This window comes from Cebus imitator, unplaced genomic scaffold (assembly GCF_001604975.1).
Source record: "Cebus imitator isolate Cc_AM_T3 unplaced genomic scaffold, Cebus_imitator-1.0 Scaffold99, whole genome shotgun sequence".
Taxonomy (NCBI): Eukaryota; Metazoa; Chordata; class Mammalia; order Primates; family Cebidae; genus Cebus; species Cebus imitator.
In genome coordinates this window covers 2258850-2278903 of record NW_016107414.1, presented here as the reverse complement: position 1 = coordinate 2278903, position 20054 = coordinate 2258850, and the positions used below count along the sequence as shown (strand labels likewise).

The window sequence follows — 20054 nt, the reverse complement described above, 5'->3', positions numbered from 1 at the left end:
AGGGAAAGCTTGTCTCTAAAAAAAGAAAAGAAAAAAAAAAGAGAAAGAGGTGGAGCGTGGTGGCTCACACCTGTAAACCCAGCACTTTGGGGTGTTGAGGCAAGCAGATCACTTGAGGTCAGGAGCTCGAGACCAGCTACTCTGGAGGCTGAGGCAGGAGATTGCTTGAATCTAGGAGGCGGAGCTTGCAGTGAGCCAAAACTGCACCACTGCACTCTAGCCTGGACAACAGAGCAAGACTTTGTCTCAAGAAAAAAAAAAAAAGACTTTTCTGGATGAGTTCAGGCATTATAGAATGAGATGCCTGAGTTCAGGGATTACGAGCTTTAAGAGGCCTACCAATCACTTGGGGGCTGTGTCAAGGAGATAATTTCCTGCTTTCAGCCCCAACCTTTGTGTTCTGCTGAAATGCCTGGTGGTGTAGGAGCTTTGACGCGTTCTAGAAATGTGGATGTTTAAAATTTACATACGCATATATATAACTTGAAACAAAGCTGTGTGGGTCATTATATCAGGCCATGTTTATAGGCAAAATTCAGCCTTTGGGCTGCCAAAGTCTCCTTTGGTTGAGAAAAGGAATCAGTAGGCAGAGCCATCAACAGAAAATATGAGGAAGAATGCTCAGGTCTTAAAGTGAGCTTAAACAGTTACACAGTAGTGTAAAAAACCACTCACTTTGGTAATTTGAAGGGATTTTCTTTTTCAGATGTTGCTTAACTTAGAAGAGAAAGAGAAACCTATGTTGGAACAAATGTTAGATGAAAACAAAGACTTAGGAATCATGGTAAGCTATAGCACTCACTAAAACTTCTGGTTCATGCGCTTTATTGCTAGATTATATCTCATCATGATACGGATAGCTCAGCATGACAGCCGTGATCCACAAGGGTACAAGTTCATTTTTGTGATTCTTTGTTCTTTATTTTAGCAAGAGAATCCTGGAGACCACTGAGTCTGATGAACAAACCCCAGGGAATGGAAAGTGAAGCATTAGCTGTTAGCAAAATGACCCTAGGTGCTCTGCAAGGCTGCTGTGGGTGGCACTGACAGGGCTGAACAGGACTGACTCACATCCTCTTTGACATTCTGTTTCAATGTTTCTGATTACAACAGCATATCTTCATTTGGGGCTTGTATATCCCCAACACCTCTTTGACACTTGATGTTCTTCCTTTTTTAAAAAAAAAAAAATCAAAGATGTTATCATTGTGCTTATTTTTATTGGTTTCCTTCTATTTGTGGTAAATGACAGTAGCTTTCCATTTACCATTTTTAAGAGTTTTCTTTAAATTAATGTAAGTTAAAAAAAAAATGGGTCCATTTAAAGCAAAGGAATGAAGCCAGTGGAGGTTAAGAGGAAGGCGGAAAGCGTACAACTTGTAAAGGTTGTAAGGATTGTCTCTGAATAACTGAAGCTTGGGAAACTTACCTAGGTTATAGGGCAGATGCCGTAGAGGGTGGAAGGAAAGCAGAGATGGCCAATGATTAGGATGAGGTCCTGTACCTTCTCAGAGGCAAACTAGGACAAGAACCCAGGCCTCTTGACGCTCAGCGCTCCAAACGCTAGTCTTTGGGCCTGCCATATTGCTGACAGTCATGCTATTTTGTTCCACATTAAATATGCCTTAGACTAGTGGTTCTCAAACTTGAGTGTCTCACAATCACCTATGACGTTTGTTAAAACTCACATGGCTGGCTGGGCGTGGTGGCTCGTGCCTGTAATCCCAGCAATTTGGAGGCTGAGGTGGGTGGATCACCTGAAGTTACGAGTTTGAGACCAGCCTGGCCAACATGGTGAAACCCCGTCTCTACTAAAAATATGAAAAATTCGCCGGGCATGATGGCGGGAGCCTGTAGTCCCAGCTGCTCAGAAGGCTGAGACAGGAGAATTGCTTGAACTCGGGAAGCGGAGGTTGCAGTGAGCCAAGATCGCATCATTGCACTCCAGCCTGGGTAACAAGAGCAAGACACGATCTCAAGAAAACAAACAAACAAACTGGCATGGCTGGGCCTCACTCTCAGAGTTTTTGATCTGGTAGGTCTGGGGTGGAGCATAATAATGTGCATTTCTAGCAAGTTTGCAGGTGATGTTGATACTTCTGGTCAAAGGACCACACTTAGAAAACCCCCGCTTTAGAGTGACTTCTCAATGGCAGCCCAGGGCACTGTTGACCATTGGGTGGACAGTTCTCCATTGCGTGGGATGAACTCTTCAGCATCCCAGAACCTGCCCACCTACTGCCCACAGAAGTCCCTAGTCAATGTGATAACCAAAACTATCTCCACACATTTCCAGCACCCCAAGTTAAGAATCGTAGCACATTTTTAACCTACCTACAGTTAATATATTTTCACTTAAAATGCTCATAATCTGATGTCTACCTCTACCTCATTACTTCTCGTTATTTCTAAGCTCTTCTTTTTTTTTTTTTTTTTTTTTTTTTTTTTTTTTTTTTTTTTTTTTTTTTTTTTTTTTTNGTCTCACTCTATCACCCAGGTGTGAGTAGAGTGGTGTGATCTAGGCTAATTGCAACCTCTGCCTCACAGGTTCAGGTGATTCTCCTGCCTCAGCCTCCCAAGCAGCTGAGACTACAGACGCATGCCACCACACCTGGCTAATTTTTGTATTTTTAGTAGAGACAGGGTTTCACCATGTTGGCAAGGTGTATCTCGAACTCCTGACCTCGAGTGACCCTCTCACCTTGGCCTCCCAAAGTGCTGGGATTACTGCACCCCCTACCTTTTTGTGTTTTCTTTGCGGCAGGGTTTTGCTGTGTTTCCTGGGCTGGAGTGAAGTGGCAACATGATGGTTCCTTGCAGCTTCCACCTCCCAGGCTCAATTGATCCTCCCACCGCAGGCTCCTGAGTAGCTGGGACTACAGGCTCATACCACCATACCTGGCTAATTTTTGTTTCGTTTTTGGTAGAGACTAGCTTGTTGCCAAAGCTAGTCGTGAAGTCCTAGGGTTAAGCTATCCTCCTGCCTTGGCCTCCCAAAGTGCTGGGATTACAGGTGTGGGTCACTGCACCCGACCTGCTTCATTCTTATACTCCCTGCTTCCACAGAGTCCATCTGAACTGGCATTTCAGTCTTTCTTTCACTTTCAATTACAAAGACAATCATTGTTTTCATTTTCCAAATATGCAGTTCTAATCATGAATGTGCTTCTTCAAAGTATACCTTCCTCCTCCTTGTCTAGTTCCCCTCCGGCCCCTGGAAACGTACTCCCCTTCTGAAAAAATCAGTTCTATATCGTATCTGTCTGAATGCTTCCAGGGTGTGGATTTTGGGATAATAGGTAAATGTGAGCGTATGAAGTTTAATGGAAAGAAAGTAAGTTTCAAACGTAGAGCTCCAGATCTCTAATTTGCTAATGGAATGGCCCCAGGCAGTCTTTTCTCTAAGCTTCACCCTTCAGTTGCTACCTGGAGTTGTGACCACTAAGTTAGGTACTGAAATCTTTCAAGAGTATATAGGATTTGGGGCGATGTTGGTTCTATTTTCCAGAAAATAAAATTCATGAATGTAAAATTTTGATGAAAACTTATTAGGAAATGTTTTAATATTAAGGCAAAAAATAAAATAAAAAATAATATTAAGGCAGATAGGTCAGGGTATTTGATTACTTCTGGAAATTTTGAAGATTCTGGTATACCTCTATATTGAAACCAGAGAGGATTTTTAAATGTTTTTGAATCTGTTCTTTGAGAAAATTTTAAATCTCACCAACAAGTTTTCCTCATTGTTAAAGTTATAAATTTAGCTGGGCACAGTGGCTCACACTGGTACTCCCAGCACTTTAGGAGGCTGAGGTGGGTGGATCATTTGAGGTCAGGAGTTCGAAACCAGCCTGGCCAACATGGTGAAACCCCATCGCTAGTTAAAATACAAAAATTAGCCAGGTGTGGTCGTGGGTGCCTGTAATCCCAGCTACTCGGGAGGCTGATGCAGGAGAATCGCTTGAACCCAGAAGGCAGAAGTTGCAGTGAGCTGAGATTGCACTACTGCCCTCCAGCCTGGGAGACAGAGCAAGAATGTCTCAAAAAAAAAGTTATAAATATAGTAACTGCCAATGTGTTTCTTAAAATGGGTTTCTTATGGCTGGTTTATTGAGGTGACTGAATGAAATTATATATGAATGTATTATAATATGATATAAGATTATATATTTTATATGTTACAGTGCTCTGAAAACATCAACATTAATTTGTTAGATAACTGCTGCAGTATTGGGCTTCCCAAACAAAACCATGCTTTTTTAAAAAAATAAAATAAAAAGTCTTGCAAATCCAGCCAAAACAGGAAAGGGCAGACAGCCACAGCCCATTGATTAAATCTCTTATCTATTTTCTTCCCTCCCTTCTTTAGAATCCTGGCCTTCTTATTCCCCAGCCTTCAAGTCAACAGGCTCCTGAGAAGAAACCCCACCTGTCTGAACACTGCCGGCTCTACTTTGGGGCACTCTTCAAAGCCATCAGCGCATTTCTCAGCAGCCTCAGCAGCAGCCAGTCCCCGGATATCCTGATCACTCAGAGCAAGCTGGTCATTACGGTGGGACAGAAGCTGGTGGACACGCTGTGCAAGGAAACTCAGGAGAGAGACGTGCGCAATGAGATCCTCCACAGCAGCAGTCACCTCTGCAGCCTGCTCAAGGATGTAGCGCTGGCCACGAAGAACGCGGTGCTCCAGTACCCCAGCCCTGCAGCGCTGGGGCATCTGCAGGCAGAGGCCGAGAAGCTGGAGCAACACACACGGCAGTTCAGAGGGACATTAGGATGAGGACATTCTACCTCCCTTCCTCCTCTGCAGCTTCACACCCACAACTGTGCAACTCTGTTCTATGGGAAAAGCCAGCCGGGGCATACACTGATGAGCTGAAACAGACCTGGTCCCCAAAGCTGGTAGGACCAAGTGGCTAAGCAACCCCAGGGCATTGACTGACCCCACAGGGGGTCAGGAAAGAGAGTCAGGTATGAGGTAAAGACATTGTGAGGTTTAGCACATGTGGGCTATGCAGTATTAGCTTGAAATGACATTGTGGAAATAATATTTTATATTGATTAAATGTGTGCATGATTTTGTTTGTTTTGAGATGGAATCTTGCTCTGTAACACAGGCTGCAGTGCAGTGGCCCGATCTCAGCTCACTGCAACCTCCACCTTCTGGGTTGAAGCAATTCTCCTGTCTCAGCCTCCTAAGTAGCTGGGACTACAGGTGTGCGACCCCACACCCAGCTAATTTTTGTATTTTTTTTAATGAAACGTCTCACATATTTATTATTGAACCCAGCCAACCAATGTGTTCATACCAGACTCAGAAAAAATATATTCCTAATAAAATATGTCCAACTCTCCAGGTAGTGGTGATATTTTCAGCTTGATATGGTAACATGATTGTGACCCTCAGCCAGCATAAACGTGTGTGCCATCTCATGTGCAATTCCTATAGGCCCAGCTTGGTTCTTCTCCAATGTCTCCTTTTGGAGTTGTACCTGATTTTATGACCAGTTTTCATCTGAATCCACTGGGGCGTAGGGTGATTTTACTTTTGTTTCTTGGTCAGGAATCATTTATCCTGAAAGTCTTGGTAAGAAGACATGGTAAGAAGTGGAATCAAGCACACACCACGATGACAGAGAAAGGAAGACCTAATTTTTGTATTTTTAATAGAGATGGGGTTTCACCATATTAGCCAGGCTGGTCTGGAACTCCTGACCTCAGGTGACCCACCCAACTTGGCCTCCCAAAGTGCTGGGATTACAGGCGTGAGCCACCATGCCTGATGTGTGTGTGTTTTAAATTCACTCATTTAACACTTATTTATTGGATGCCTACTACATGCCAAGTTCCAGGTGCTAGAGACATAGCAGTGTATCAGAGGCCTTGCCCTCTTGAAACTTACAATCTAGTGGGAGTCAGACAGTAAAGTGCTGAAGAAACACATACATAGTATAGCAGGTACCAGGAAAAAAGTAAGTAGGGGAAGCACAAGAGAACTTATTTTCAAATGGTTAATTTTTGTTGCATCCATTAGAAAATATAGTAAGTTTTTTTGTTGTTGTTTTGAATTGAATTAATTCTGTGAGATTGGTACAAATTATGTATGTGTCTTGTACCCATAAATATATATTTTTGCTATGTTACTTTAACCTAGTTAAAGATACATATATTTACAACATAAGGTGATCTGTTGGGTTCTCTATTAATTTATTTCATATAGTACAGATTCTGTGTTGATAAATTCTACTGCTGAGTTTGAAAAATTTTACATTTTGTCTCAAATCTGTTACAATTTATATTGGTTGGTGCAAAAGCAATTGTGGTTTTGGCCGTGGAAAGTAATGGCCAAAACCGCAATTGCTTTTGCACCACCCTAATACTATTAAATATAATCATGACCTTAAACATCATTTGCAGTATTCTATTTTTTTTTTTTTTTTGTGAAACCTAGACTTTTATTCATTTGTCATCTGCCTCATACTCCCATGAGATCTTTTTTTTTTTTTTTTGGAAAAGTCTTTGGTCTGTGCCACCCAAGTGAAGCCTCCAGTGTTTCCTTTTGTCATTCCAGTGCTTCTCCCTGAAGTCTGCAGGGAGACGCAGCAGAGGCAAGTTCTTAGCCACCAGATTGTGCTAGAAAACCAACCCATCACCTGTGGTGGTGCAGACAGGAAGGCGTGTCGTGGACACAGACTCAGGAATGGCACGGAGCTCCCCTCAACTCAAACCACCTCCTCTTCCTCTCCCTGTAGCCAAGTCCTCAGCTCCTGTGGCCACGGTTACATCATCACTTCATTTTAAGTGAAGGTCTGGGTCCCCTAGACACACAAACATCTCTGCAGCCTGGAAGAGTATCTCCGGCTGTAAGTCACCTGAAATGATACCAAGTCCAACTCCTATCTGCTGTTACTTTGGTAGGCACTTTTAAAATGTTGACTGCTGGAGGTTGATGATTTTTATTGAGATAGTCTCAGGGTCCTCAAAAGAAGGATCCCATCTTTGTGAGGCTTGGTTCTCTATAATTGGATCGAGAGGTTCTCCAGGGGGCCTATTCTTTGAACAGCCATGATCTGCATCAGTTAGGACTCCTCTTTTTTTTTCTTTTGAGACAGAGTCTTGCTCTGTCTCTAGGCTGGAGTATAGTGCCATGATCTTGGCTCACTATAACCTCCACCTCCCGGGTTCAAGTGATTCTCCTGCCTCAACCTCCCAAGTAGCTGGGACTACAGGCGTGCACCACCATATCCAGCTAATTTTTGTATTTTTAGCAGAGACGGGGTTTCACCATGTTGGCCAGGATGGTCTCGATCTCGACCTCATGATCCTCCTGCCTCGGCCTCCCAAAGTGCTGGGATTACAGGCATGAACCATTGAGCCTGGGCAGGACTCCTCTTACCAAGGATAGAAAATTATGTCCAATCTATCTTAAGCAATACAGGAAATTCATTAGCTCATATATCTTAAAAATCATCCAAGGGCAAACTGGCCGCAAGGCTGGCTGGTTTCATGGGCTCCGATAGTGTCATCCAGGACCAGTTTCTTGGTCTCACTTTCTCTGGGTTAACTCCCATGATTGTGAGGTGGTTTTCCCAGGTTACACTCTTCTTGATTCATGGACAGAGGAGAAGAAAAGGCCTTCATTCAGATTAGATTGGCTTAGATCAGGTGCCTGCTCCTGAAAGCTCCATGATAAGCAGGGCATGGAACACCCACATTAAGTTAGATCTGGAATTCCCACCCACCCCACACACACTCTCCCATATGTCCTGAGAGGTAATGGGATTGCTTTTTCAAGCACTGTGATGGGCCTGTGGTTTCATCCTTGAAATTAACAAGTTAGTCTGTCACCATTTCATGGATGCTGACAGAAGACATGAGATTCTGGAATCAGAGACAATGTCAGTGGTCCCAAGACCACTGCCAGGCAATGAGTCATTAGGAAAACTCACAGGACTCAGAACAGAGTCATATTCACTGCTGGGACTTATTACAGTGAACAGATGCAAAGTGAAATCAGCAAGGGGAAGAGGTACCTGGGGTGAAATCTAGGGGAGACCAGCACAAGCTTCCAAGAGTTTTCTCCCAGTGAAGTCATGCAGGACACGCTTAATTCACCCCAGCAACAATTGTGACATGTGTGAAATGTTGTCAACCAGGAAAGCTCACGAGAGCCTCAGCAGCCAGGTTTTACTGGGGGCTGATCAGGTAGGAAGCCTCTTCCTGGCACCTACCAACTTTCCAGGCTCCCAGAAGGAAAGCAGGTGTTCAGCATGAATCACAGTTTATACAAACAGTTTAGGCCCAATGAGCCATTCTTATAAATTCTCGCAATGGTGGGAACCCTCCCAAAATCCAAGTGCCCATGCACCAACCGAAGGTCAACCTTGCAGACAGGTCTTCATAAGGATATTCGTCAGGCCTGCAGTGTTCATTCTTCTGTGCATGGGGACAAAGGACTCTTTTTCATGGCATTGCAAGCAACTTTGCTTCACCTTCACATCATTTCCCACATCCCCCAAGTCCGAGGGGGCGACACAGTGGTGGGCTCAGGTGGATGCTGCACACATGGGTTTGTGTCAAAGCCAGGGAACCTTAGCATAGAAATCCCCAATCTTTTATAATGGGCTCTAAGCAATTTGAACAGGTTGTGCCTCAGAGGGAGACATCATCTCTCTATTACATATGTAATATATGTTACAGACATGCAATACAGATGCTAGATACATAATACAGATGTTATACATGTGACATATATCTCACCTATATATATTTAGATGTACATACACACACATACACACACTTTATATGTATATAAACAGGGTGTCACTCCATCACCCAGACTAGAATACAGTGGTGCAAACATAACTCACTGTAGCCTCAAACTCCTGGGCTCAAGCAATTCTCTTGCCTCAGCCTGCAAAACTGCTGCAATTACAGGTGTGAGCCATTGTGCCTGGCCCTCATTTTTAATATATCACATACCAAACAAACCTGCCTTCTGCTCTGGAGGGAGACATTATCTCTATCTTCCAAGGCTGCTGGAAGATGGTTAAACAACATCCTTTAAAAGAGGGTTCACAACAAAATGCCATTGGTACCTCTGCTCTGAAACGTGCAGAAAGGCAAGAGACCTGTGGAGAACTGCATCCTGACAGGATCCCCTAACAAAAGCCAGGAATATTGCTGGAAGAAGGAGGGATTAGGCCAGACATGGTGGCTCATGCCTGAAATCCCAGCACTTCGAGAGGCTGAGGCAGGACAGGAGGGTCGCTTGAGCACAGGAGTTTGAGAGCAGCCTGGGCAACAAAGCAAGATGCTGCCTCTACAAAAAATACCAAAAGATTAGCTGGGCCTGATAGTACACACCTGTAGTCTCGGCTACTTGGGAGGCTACAGTGGGAGGATCACTTGAGCTCAGGAATTCGAGGCTGCAGTGAGCCATGATCACACCACTGCACTCCAGTCTGGGTGACAGAGTATGACTTCATGGCAAAAAACAGAAAATAAAAAGGAGGAGGGATTATTAAGAGGAGGCAAACATCAATTTTTATTGCAGTGGATAAAATCATGTTTACACACATTAATAACAGTGGCACATATTCATTACATGATTACTACATTGCTACTAAAGCATTTCTAAGGCTTTACATTCTTTAACTTAGTCCTTCATAACTGAGTGTTTCATAGTGTTCTCATAGGTAACGAAAGTCCTTTTTTTTTGGAGATGAATCCAAATTGAAGACCTTTGTCAACAAAGTACAAAACCACTGCATGTAAAATAATGAAAAATGCTGCTGTTAGCTAAATGTGTTTCCTTCCTTTTTTTTTTTTTTTAAACAGAGTGATTCCAGGGTGAATTTCCACTGATTAATAAGATGATTACTTCTGAAAAAAATTCAAATAAAATTAAACACAATTTTTTAGCTTTTGGTAGCTTTTTGCAGCTTTTTGCTGAGTATTTTAGCTTAATGCCCAGAATTCTGTACGGTTTCCTCTCAAGGAAGGAAGAGGAAATGGTGGGTGGTGTGGTGCTAACAACTTGACCTCAACTAAGTCAAATTTTATCAGAAGGCTGGAAGTGGTGGAGAGTCCATGTTGGAGATCCTCCAGTTAGTTTGACAAGTGGTGGGAAGGTGTGTTTGTGGTTTGGTGGTAACTATGTTTTTTATAAACATTTAAAAAAAATGTTTATGTTTTCCCTGTGCATGCAACCCAGCTCCCTGAAAGTTGCCTATTTGTATGTGCACTTATAAGGAGGTGAATCAAAGTTACTTGCAAATGCCCTTTTCCTTTCATTCATTCATTTCTCAAATAGTCATTGAGTACCTACCTCCTGTTTGTCCAGGCCTTTGCTGATTGCTAGAGATGCTGCAGGAAACAGAACAAAGGCTCTGGAGCATGCTGCTTTCTTTCCAGCCAAGGGGAATTAAAAAAAACAGGCAGGAGGTGGGAGAGGCGCTCTGCTGGAATGCAAAATAGAAGGTGGTGCCCAAAACACTGTGTATCAAGATAAATAATATTTTGATGCAATTATTTTGAAGAAATAAAAATCAATGCAAAAAATCCATGGTGAACAAGATGTCAAAATTATTTATAACTTGATATTAGCGTGATAAATGCAAAGAGGAACATAAAGCAAGATGGGGCTAATGTGATGGCAGAGCAGTGCTATTTTGGATGGAGGTCAGGGAAGATGGCACCAAGGCGGGGTCTCAGGAACAGAGGGCTGGATCACCTGACGGAGCCAGCTGGGAACACGTAAAGAGAAAGCATGTCCCTGGAGAAGGATCAGCAAGTCACGTACACAGAGGTAGGAGAGGAGGGTGGCCAGGGTGGCTGGAACCTAGTAAGGAAAGGAACAGTGGCCATTATTAGCTGGGAGGGGTGGCCAGGGGCCAGTTCATGCAAAGCTTTGTATATTACCAGAATTGTTTTGAATATTTCTTCCCTAAAACTGCAAACTGAAAGTAATTTTTGTCTTGAAATATCTCAAAACTTGCCTCAGTTTTCTACTTTGTTTTAACCTTCTTTGGGATTCCTTCCTTTGTATGGCCTTAAAGGATGGTTGTAAAGTTCTTCAAACATTTTTTATATATAATGTCTCAGTCCATTTTGTGCATCATCTGGCGAGGGCCTTTGTGCTACATCATCGCATGGTGGAAGGTGGAAGGGCAAGAGAGCAAGAGAGGGCCCAACTCAATGTTATAACAAGTCCACTCTTGGGATCACCAACCCACTCCCAAGATCACATTAATCCGTTCATGGGAGCAGAGCCCTCGTGACCTAATCACCTCTTATGAGTCCTCAACTCCCAGCACTGTTGCATTGGGATTAAATTTCCAACAAATAAAATTTAGGGGACACATTCAAACCATAGCAGATTGTTTTAAAAATGTTTAATGCCAACTCATAAAATGAGTTATGCTAAGCTGCAGCTATGGGAGAACCCATGAGCAGAGCTACCAGGAAATCAAACCTGCCATGGCTCAGAAGTCTGATATATTTGGGACCTACTATAAGGACTTACTATAACAGCATTTAAAGTGCTGGTTCTTAGGCTGAGATTCGGAAGGCTGTGAGTAAAATACAAACATGTATAAGCTATGTGAAATGTCATATATGCTAATCAATACTTTTCTGGGGATTTAGTTCAAACTTTTTATCAAATTCTCAAACAGGTCCAATGATTCCCAAAAGGTTAAGAAATACTGGTTTTACTAGAGGGTAATGATTTGATTTTCTTTTTTATGATTTCATTCCTCTGCTTCCACTCAAATCCATAGCTTGGCTGTGACAAAGTTGTCTCCAAAGATTCTTGTAAGCGAATATTCTTTATTAGTTCATTCAACAAGGCAGTGGAAGAGGCAGCAGACAATGATGTCAGCTGCTTGCCAGCAGAGCTGGGAGAATAAATGGCTCAAGCCCAGTAAAATGCTGAACACAGCACCTGACATTGCAGCCAGCTCTCTACACATAGTTGTTACCAATGATAATAAATCTCACAAAAGTTCTAGCTGTGTATAGTCTGCGGCACAGAGTAGCCTAGAGACCAATATTCTAAAAGGGGAAACCAATGAGGAAGAAAAAAAAAAAATGCAGCTACCTGAGCTAGAACACTAGCACAGCTGGTACTGCTGGGTCTTATCAGCAGCATTTGGGGAAGCGGTTAAGTCAGATGGGCCTCATTGGAGACAGCCCCTCATCTTCTTCTTTTTATTTTTCATTTATTTTTTATTTTTTTAAGTTCTGGGGTACATGTGCAGATCGTGCAGGATTGTTACATAGGTATACACATGCCATGGAGGTTTGCTGTATCCATTCCCTGTCATCTACATTAGGGGAACATCACATACTGGGGGGGCTAGGGGAGGGATAGCAGGGGGTGGGGGGATTGGGGAGGGATAACGTTAGGACAGCCCCTCATCTTCTGCTCCTTCTACTCACCAGCTGTGGGACCCTGAACAAAGATAACTTGCATATCTGAGTCTTGGGGTTTTCATACGCAAAATAGGAGGCATTATACCCTCTAACTCCTAAGGCTGTTGTGAGCCCAAAGGGAAACAATGCCTACAAATCTCCCAGTGCATGCACGGTAATGGTTTAATAAAGAGCTGCTATTTTTGTTTTTTCTTCCCCAAATGAGAAAAGAGCACTGGTTTGAGTCTTTCTAAAGATGCTGATGTTTTTGCTGTTCTGTAGCTGACCTTCTGTCCTGTGCTGTGAGAAAGAACTAATCCTAACACTCATTCCCAGGTCTCTCACTGGCTATGTGACCCTGAAGGAGTCATTTGCTCTTTCCACACTTCTGTTTCCCTCACTAGTAAATGGAATTTTAATAGCACTAACCAGTTTTAGTATCTGCCAAAACTAGGCTTTTGACCCCTTTCTCAATGAATTTGTACTTTCTTTTGGTTTACTGAGGACATGTACTCATATACTGAGTGTGCCAAAGACTCTTCTAGGCACTGATGACACGTGGAATAAAATGAAGTCCTGGCTGGATGCGGTGGCTCACGCCTGTAATCTCAGCACTTTGGGAGGCTGAGGCAGGAGGATAACCTAAGGTCAGGAGTTCGAGACCAGGCTGGCCATCACGGTAAAACCTCGTCTCTACTAAAAATACAAAGATTAGCCAGGCATGGTGGCAGGCGCCTGTAGTCTCAGCAACTGGGGAGACTGAAGCAAAAGAATGGCTTGAGCATGGGAGGTGGAGTACAATGAATTGAGATCGTGTCACTGCACTCCAGTCTGGGCAACAGAGTGAGACTCCATCTCAAAAAACAAAAACAAAACAACAACAAAAACAACAACAAAAACCAAAAAACGAAGTCCCACCCTCGTAGAGCTTAGTCATTGTGGTTAGCATAGAAATAAATCAATCAGAGACCAACTGATTAAAGGTATTTTTTTTTAATTCCCATTAATCGCAGTAACAAGTACCCCAAGCTTACATATAGCCCTTGAAGTTTTCACATCCACATATTTTCTGGGCAACTGTTCCCAAGTAAAAAATATTTTCAGCGTTTTTATGTTTCAGTTAGGTCAATAGGGTAACATCCAATCATAAAGGTCTGCCTTCTTGGCAATGGAGAAACGTTCCCATCATATATATACAAATACATACATACCATACATACATATAGATGTATTGGTCACAGAGTCTTGCTCTGTTGCCTAGGCTGGAGTGCAGTGGCATGATCATAGCTCACTGCAACCTTGAATTCCTGGGCTCAGGACCCTTCCTCCCACCTCAGCCTCTGGAGCCGCTAGGACTACATGAGCTTATCACAACGCCTGGCTAATTTTTCTAATTTTTCTGTAAAGATGGAGTCTCACTATATTGTCCAGGCTAACCTGGAACTCCTGGGCTTAAGTGCTCCTCCCGTGTCGGCCTCCCTAAGTGCTAGGATTATGGGAACTTTCCGATAATATTTATGATAATTAAGGGAACAAACAAGAGAGACAGGCAATCGCCTACGAGCAGACAGACAATGGTGGATTTTAGCAAATTTGTGTTCTCCTTATAGATAAAATACAGCCTGTCTCTTGGAATGGGCATGGCAACGTCAGTGTGTGTGTGTGTGTTTTAACAACTATTGTATCGCCTATTAATGAAGCTTGATTGTTAATAAAATTTTTTTGGGCTGGGCTTTAGGAAACTGATTGAAATACACACACGCACAAACTGTATGCAAAATTTCACATATATGCCACCTACAATATGTATGACAACACCAGAAAGTTTCAGGCCTTAGGGAGGGTCTTACTCCCCAGAATCTGCTGTAACATCACATGATTTGTTGTGAGTGCCTGAGTCATAGTTGGAGCTCAATAAAGATGGGTTCTCCTTTTAAACACAAAAATGTCCATTGATGTGGTAGATTTCTTTCATACGCATACTTAATTGCAGAAACAGGAGGCGGCCCTTTTCCTCAAGGCGCTCGCAGTCCAGGGATGTGCCCGCTCAGCACCCACACAACCTGGGGTGGGATCGGGTCTAAGAGCGGTGGGTGCTCCCCGACCGTCCAAGCCCTCGCTGCCCTCCCGGAGCGTGGGCGAACGATTCCGACTGTGCAGCAGAAACCCAGGCTCTCACAGGAAAGAGGAAACCCCCCAGCGCCCAGCCTCCAAGCAGCGCTCTCCATGACAACCGGCACTTGGCAACGGCTCCGCCCCGCCCACTACGTCGTGAGCAGCGTGCCTCCCCGCCCTGCTACGTGGCGACCAGAGGTTTGCGTCACCGCGGTGCGCCGGAAGTGGCTGCAGATTCCGTCAGTAATCCCGGAAGTGGCTTCTTTAGGGTTTTGCTGCTGGCTGTGACTCCTGTTCTGCGATGGGTTGCGACGGGGGAACTATCCCCAAGAGGCATGAACTGGTAAAGGGGCCCAAGAAGGTTGAGAAGGTCAGTGATGTGGGCGGGCCGTTGGGGACCTGGGGTGGTGGGAATTTGACGACCCCAGGAAACGAGAGGAGGTAAGAAGGGGGAGCCAGCGGGGTTCCAGACCTAGCTGCGCTCTTTTATTCCATTCAGAGGACTCAGAATTAACAATAGTATTAAGAGTGGACATTCCATGAGTGCTGACTGTTGCGATTCACTGGACAGTAATCTTAACGAGGTATCTTATGTAATTATCACAGTTCTATGGTTACATACTGTCATCCTCATTTTCAGACATGGAAGTTGAGGCTCAAAAGGAGTAAGGTGCAAAGCTAGTGAATGGCAGAGCCAACATTTAAACCCTACCTGCGGCTAGTGGCAGTAATACAAATAGCTGTTGTATACTGAACTTTGTATACCCTAATTTCATTTGCTCAGAGAAGCCTTCCCAAACTGTTCCCTTACCGTATCCTTTTATGAATTGTCTTACCACCCTGCACACTGCTGTTCGTAGTTGACTTGTGTCAGTCTTCGCTAGACGGTAAGTTCCCGATAGCAGAGACTGCACCCTTTTTTCCTTTGCTACTAGCATAGTTCCTGGCACAGTAACTATTTTGAGTAAATAAATGAGCGAAGAATCCCTAATTTTCACAAGTAATCGAGGGAATTATGTATAATAGTTTCTTTGCTACTGACAGGGACATTGAGTCCAGGCATATTAAGGTGACTAAGATCACACAGCTGGTAGGTAGTGAAGCCAGGATTCCCATCCACTTATTTGGGATTTCAAAGTTAGCACTAGCAATTACTTTTTAACGATAGAAGGTTTGTAAAGAACCTAGTAGAGGGCCTGGCACCCGCGGGGACTTCATATATTCTGATTCGGGAGTCGGAGAGCTTGTTTTAAAAGGTAAACGCGTATGTCACTATTGTATTTGAAGCATTCCAGTGGCTTTCCATCACATTAAGAATAAAATCTCATCAGGCCCTGCCTGTCTTTGTGACCTCATCTTCTGCCCTCTCCACCTCTTTCATACTGTTCTAGCCAAACAGGCCCTGTTCTTCAACCTGGAGTATGAGTTCATTAATCTGAAATGTTCTTCACTGAAATTGTCACCTGATTAGTTTCTTTACTTCATTCAGTTCTTTACTCAAATGTCGTCTGTCCACTGTAGCTGAAACGTGCCTCATTTCCACTCGTGCCTTCTTTACAGTGCCTCCCACTCTGTTATGTATTTATTGTCTCTCTCCCATGCAGACAGGAACCTTGTGTGTCTTACCTCTGTAACCCCTACCATGTGTGTGCCACATAATAGACACTCAGTAAATATGTGTGAATCTGAGAATGAATGAACACCCAAGAGGACGAAGTGTACCCTCAGATCATACCTACATTTAAACAGGCTAATGCTGGGTAGTTGGCACTCATTTTTGCCAAAAAAGTATTCAACTCAGTTTTGTTATCTTGTGGCCAGGGCTGAAAAGGAGTAGCTTAATGAAAGGCTTGACCAGAAACTGGTGTTGGAAGAGGGTAGAAAAGGAAGAGCGATTCAAAAAAGCCAGAATGCCTAGGCAGGATGGATTTTTATTATCACTGTTCACACAACAAATGCTTATTAAGTGGTTACCCTATACATTGTTGTAGGCCCCAGGGGTATAGCAGTGAACAAGACAGAGTTTAGCCCTGGTGGAGCTTACATTTCAAAGTAATACCATGAAGTCTGCCCTGGTCCCTAACGCAGAGTACCTAAATTCCTTGTAGTTCCCTGGGTGACAGGATCATGTTTTGTTCTAATAAGGCAGTTCTTGGTGGGCTTCTGGATGGAGGCTGGTCACCAGAAATGCCAAAATTAGAAGCTTTAACTTTCAGCCCTACCTTGCCCCATCCTTCAGGGAAGAGAAGAGGAATTGGAGGAGGAGTTAATAATCCATCATGCCTGCGTACTGAGGTCTGCATAAAGATCCCTGAAGTTTAGGGTTTGGAGATCTCGTGGGTTGCCGACGACCACATCTGTATGCCAGGCGGGTTACCCCAACTCCATGGGGACAGCTCCTGCACTTGGGACCTTTCCAGACTATACCCTATGTACTTTTTTTTTTGAAACTGAGTCTTGCTCTGTTTCCCAGGCTGAAGTGCAATGGTGTGATCTCGGCTTGCTGTAACCTCCGCCTCTCGGGTTCAATTGATTCTGCTGCCTCAGCCTCCCGAGTATCTGGGACTATAGACACGTGCCACCACAGCCAGCTAATTTTTTTTGTATTTTTAGTAGAGATGGGGTTTCACTGTGTTGGCCAGGATGGTCTCAATCTCTTGACCTTGTGATCCACCTGCCTCAGCCTTCCTTCCAAAGTGCTGGGATTACAGGCATGAGCCACCGCACCCAGCCCGCTATGTACTTATCTGCCTGTTTGTTTCCTTTAAAATGTATTTGTAATAAATCAGCAATGATAACTAAACTGTTTTCCTATGTCTGTAAGACACTAGCAAATTATCAAACCTGAGGGGTTGGTAGCCTTTGATTTATAGACACTTGGTCAGAAGCACAGGTGACAACTTGAATTTGTGATTAGCATTGAAAGTTGGGGTAGGGGACAGTTTTATGGGACTGAGTCCTTAACCTGTGGGATCTGAGGTCATATCCAAATAGGGGTATCAGAGTTGAGTTTAATTGTAAGACACCTGGCTGGTATCAGAGAATTGGTCAGTGTGGGGAAGATCCCATACATTTTGTCAGAAGTGTACTGGAAGTATTGAGTGTTGTGAGTGAGAGTGAAGAAAAAGCACTTGTCTTTCCTGTACAGATATGTAAAAACTTAAAAGAAGAAGGACCCTAGAAAAGAAGAGCAATCGTGGTAAAAACATTTTTTTACTGTTTTCTTTTTTGGAGAGGGGGGAAACTATTTTTAAAGCCCTGGATAAGGAGTAATTTGTCACTTTTCTCCCTGTCCCCAACTCTCTGAAGTGCTTTTTTTAATATAACTTAATCTCTTGGTGCCTCAGTTTCCTCATCTACAAAAGTAAAAATACTAACACAGAGTTTTTCTGAGGATTAAAAAGTTAAGTCGTGGAGACTGCTTAGCATAGTGCCTGGCACACAATAGATGCGTAAGCAGTTTTAATGCACAAATTAAATTCAAGGGACCAGGTGTGTTGGTTTACACCTGTAATCTCAGCACTTTGGGAGATTGAGGCAGGAGGATCACTTGAGCCCAGCAGTTGGAGAACAGCCTGGGCAACAAGGGGAGACCACTCTACAAAAATAAAATAAAATTACCTGGGAATAGTTGTGTTATTAATCATTTCCACCAGAAATTCCTTGAGACTCAGACCTTCAATGAGGAATTGATAATCTTTCATGTATGAATTCTAATTATTCTTTGAATTTCCAAATGTGAGTATTCTGATAACATCTCACACTATTTTATATATTAATGTTTACTGAATTCATCATACTTTCTTCAGGAACCATAAATATCATCTTTTGTTAACAGTATTTATTAGATTACATATAATAAGCAACCATAGTATATGATCCTTCTTTTATAGTTAGACCTCGAAGCAAGTCTTAAACTATTTTTAAATTATGTGCACAAAAATGGTACTAATAAAAATCCCTAGTCTATTTTCAGCTAGATACATATACTTTGATAATTATCATAATCTTCTAACTGGTATTTTGTATTTTTCTAAAAACTTTTATAAGTTGTTTAGTTTTATTTCACAGCTTGAACATTGATTCTGATTTGTATATCAACAGATCAGAAGAACTAGTCAACTAAAGTTTGAAAACCTGTGTATCAGAGATTTGGTTCAGAAACTGCTTCTGTACTATGCATTTAAAAATTAATCAATAATTGATGACATTCTTTTTATATTAAGAAATGATAGGAACATTGACAGTAATGCGGAGGAATTTACCAAACATTTTATTTCAAAATTTAGCCTCTGATATCATAACCACAAGATATTTTAAATCAACAGTTTCCGAGCATACTACCACAGTTTTTATCACCTCTCCATCATCTTGTGGTTTCTAGAGATTGACAGATAATATGTTTGTTTTATAGATATGGTAGTTAATGAAACACATTTAAATTGTTTTCCATTCTTTCTTCCTCAGCTCATTTCTTTTTGTCTTTCCACTGATAGTCTTTGGCAGCCCTTGAATAAATTCTACCTGTTGGCATCAGGGGGAAGAAAATTAGCCTGGAAATTTTTGTCTTTGCATAAAGACAATTATATGGCAGTTCAATTATGAATTCTAGGTGAAATAATTAGAATACTCATTGGAATGGGTTTTGGGTAACGACCAAAGAAGGGAAAAGGGTATTGTTGAGGAAATTGTCTTGATGTTAAGTATTTACTGCAAGTCCAAAGGACCAAACAAAATATGTTCAGGGTTTCATTTTTATTTCAAAGATTCTGATTCTTACCCATATGTCATCAGTTCAGTTTGGGACATGTGGTATGTAACATGAGTGAAGAAAATAGTCGTTAAAAGGTAAAAATAAACAGTTGAAATTTTCCATATTCACTGAGCAAATATTCATCATAATTAGGATACCTACCTTTCTGGGATATTTGTAAGGTGCTGTAGTTTTTTTTGACATGCCCCTGAATCTCCTTTATTAGTTGTTCTTGATCATGTGACTTGTAATCAGGGTTCAGAACAATAAAAGCCTTTACTACCTAAAATAGATATTTGAAACACCAGGGACAGAAAAAAAAAAAAAGTAGTCCTAACTACTTGGAAGGCTGAGGGGGAGGATAGATTGAACCCAGGAGAACTGAGGCTGCAGTGAGCTGTGATTTTGCCACTGCACCCCAGCCTGGGCAACAGAACAAGACCGTGTCTCAAAAAATAAATTAATAAAATAAATTCAGTGGGATTTTTTTCTTTTTTCCTTTTCTCTTCCTATTTTCTTCCAAAAGTGCCACCCTGTTAAATTATTCAGGCTTGGCATTTTAAGAATGGGAAAGAGTGGTGCAGTCTACGCAGTGAAAGAAAAAGCCAGAATTGGAAGGAGTGGGACATGGAATATGATATATGTGAAAACGTCATTCGAGGGCCATGGAGGATCTCATGTCTGGATTTTCATACTATAGATAAGTTTGATGCATCCCTTAGTGAATAAACCCCAAAACACTTACTTCTATTCAATTGAAAATGTTATA

At 42.5% G+C, this 20054-nt stretch overlaps 2 protein-coding genes across 4 annotated transcripts in view; both read left to right on the top strand.

Annotated features, from left to right (window-relative positions):
• The window catches only part of CASS4 (Cas scaffold protein family member 4), a 49073-nt gene extending 42659 nt beyond the window's left edge, over window positions 1-6414 (top strand). For 2 of the 3 annotated variants that reach the window (XM_017536583.2, XM_017536584.2), the window contains exons 6-7: window positions 707-784; window positions 4370-5160. In XM_017536583.2, coding sequence (XP_017392072.1) covers window positions 707-784; window positions 4370-4780 — 489 coding nt within the window. In that variant the 3' untranslated portion in view covers window positions 4781-5160. Of the gene's footprint in view, window positions 1-706; window positions 785-4369 lie in introns of all 3 variants that reach the window. The other variant, XM_037741359.1, reaches the window with a different exon arrangement.
• An 8324-nt stretch (window positions 6415-14738) lies between these two features.
• RTF2 (replication termination factor 2) overlaps window positions 14739-20054 on the top strand; it is a 54784-nt gene continuing 49468 nt past the window's right edge. The window contains exon 1 of the mRNA XM_037741383.1: window positions 14739-14902. Within this exon, the coding sequence (XP_037597311.1) occupies window positions 14834-14902 (69 nt within the window). The 5' untranslated portion in view covers window positions 14739-14833. The remainder of the gene's footprint in view (window positions 14903-20054) is intronic.